General features: G+C 53.1%; 1 protein-coding gene across 5 annotated transcripts in view; it reads right to left on the bottom strand.

Annotated features, from left to right (window-relative positions):
* The window catches only part of MXI1 (MAX interactor 1, dimerization protein), a 72,566-nt gene extending 70,547 nt beyond the window's left edge, over nt 1-2,019 (bottom strand). For 2 of the 5 annotated variants that reach the window (XM_008061835.2, XM_021714338.1), the window contains exons 1-2: nt 1,954-2,019; nt 573-705 (exon numbers count right to left, since the gene is read on the bottom strand). In XM_008061835.2, the coding sequence (XP_008060026.1) occupies nt 573-705; nt 1,954-2,011 (191 nt within the window). In that variant the 5' untranslated portion in view covers nt 2,012-2,019. Of the gene's footprint in view, nt 1-572; nt 706-1,543; nt 1,568-1,597; nt 1,610-1,683; nt 1,692-1,780; nt 1,813-1,953 lie in introns of those variants that run through there. The other 3 variants (XM_021714341.1, XM_021714340.1, XM_021714339.1) reach the window with 3 other exon arrangements.
* Between the last annotated feature and the right edge of the window lie 6 nt (nt 2,020-2,025).

The following is a 2,025-nucleotide window of genomic DNA, read 5'->3' as shown; positions in this document are numbered from 1 at the left end:
TCTGGGTGACAGAGTGAGACTCCAACTCAAAAAAAAAAAAAAAAGAGGCAAAACTTCCACAGCACAGTCCTTCCTTGCCTCCTTAAACAACAAATAACCATGCCCATAACTACCAACTCTCCCTAAATATTTTTATTCCTTTAATGAAACTCCTGATTCTGCTTTATACCCTGTCAGAGCTATTCTGATTTTTAAAAATGCTTGAACTATCCCAAACTTAGGCAGAATAAAAGTTGGCCCAAGATTACATTTAGCATGTGGTTGCATTGCATGGACACATGCTGCCAAGGCTTTCAATGTGTTGACCTCACACATTGAAAGTCACCATCTTAATAATCTCAGCAAGAACTTGTATGGTTGTCTTTCTAGACCCTATCCCTTTTCTTTCACACAGGGCCAGATTATGAGTCTTAGACTTTATTTTAAAAGGGCCAAATCCCCAGGACGGTAGTCAAGGAACCCATCTTGTGTTGCTGCAGAGTTGGCATTAGAGAAGAAACGCAGGTCAGTGGGTCTGGCACCTCTGCCTGAGTTTGTGTTCCTTCCCTTTCTAAACTTCCCCAACTTGCTACCTGTTGGCAGTGCTGGTGTTGCTGCTTCCGCTGCTGTGTTTCTGTGCCCGGCTCAACCTCCGTGGGGGCTTTGAATGCTGCAGCCGGGGGCTTGGCATGGAGGGGAACGATGAGGCGTAGCCATGTTCACACTCTAAAGAGACCAAGAAAAAAAAGATAAGAGAAAAATAATACAAATACCCAAACCCATTGATTCACAAATCCAAGGTCCTTGCAGGAACAGGTTTCTGAAAGCAGGAAGAGGTAAACTGTTTCCACCCTTTCTGCTGGAAAATCCCAATCCCTGCCTGGGTATCAATTTTGTGACATACAGAACCAGCCCATGCCTTGAAGGTGTCCTGATACCTCCTCTAAGCCAAATAAATTCTCCCTCCTTTCCAAAATCCTTTTCTCCAAGAATTCTTTTTTTGACATAAACATCCTAATTCCTGAGACCAGTTACCATTACCTCAATGATTTCACCAGCCTCAAAATTCCCCTTTTCCTTCCACTCTCCATTCTAGAGTGTGTCTCTCTAAGCCCTACCTTGTCTTGTACTTCAAATAATGCAGTCACCCAGTCTTGGAAGCACACGTTCTCTCTTGCACCATAATTCTCGAGTGCTTGCTCTTCCTACCCCATCTCTTGACAGCTCCTTTGGTGGTCGTCAAGAGATATCCCATGTCATCACACCACAGAGCCCCAGAGGCTCCTTCCCTGACTGCTGTCCTCTGCCGCCCTCTGCCCGCTGGTCAGCAAGCCTCGGCTTTCCCACCCCCACCTCTGGCCTCTTCCTCCGAGACCCACTCAGCTCCCACCGCCCCCTTCAGTTCCTTCCTCTTTTTACGCTTTCATCTCTCAACCCCCCTCTCCCCCCGCAGGTCCTCTCGCCTTCTCTCTCCCAGCTCCAACCATCCTCTGGCTGGCCCCTGCGGACTCTCCATCTCTCCTCCACCCAGGTCTCCTCCCCACTCCTCCCTACACACCCTCACCTGCACTCACACCTGTGCGTCCTCTCACACCTTCATTTACAAACTCACGCGCACCTCCCCTCGCACGCGCGCAGCTCCCCTCGCGCGTGCACGCCCCCTGACGCGCCTGCACCCCCTCATGCGCGCGCAGCCCCGTTCACATGTGCACCTCACACGCGCGCACCTCACACGCGCGCACCTCACACACATGCACCGCCCCTCACCTGCGCGCACCTCGCGCGCACCTCATACGCACACGCCCCTCCTCTCGCGCGCACAGCCCTCCCCTCAGGCGCGCACACCTCCCGCACATGCATGTCCCCTCACGCGCGCACCTTCCCTCACACGCGCGCCCTCCCTCACCCACCACACTCCTGTCGCGGACTAGGAGAGCGCGGGCTCAGGCGGAGGCGGCGGCTCCCGGCCGTTACCTCGCTCCCGGCGCTCCAAAAACTCCGCTGCCTGCAGCAGGCGCTGCACGTTGATCATCCGCACTCGCTCCA

This window comes from Carlito syrichta, unplaced genomic scaffold (assembly GCF_000164805.1).
Source record: "Carlito syrichta isolate Samal-C Ts95f unplaced genomic scaffold, Tarsius_syrichta-2.0.1 Scaffold305628, whole genome shotgun sequence".
Classification (NCBI taxonomy): Eukaryota; Metazoa; Chordata; class Mammalia; order Primates; family Tarsiidae; genus Carlito; species Carlito syrichta.
The sequence above is the reverse complement of the archived record's forward strand: the minus strand, read 5'-3'. Positions and strand labels throughout refer to the sequence as shown.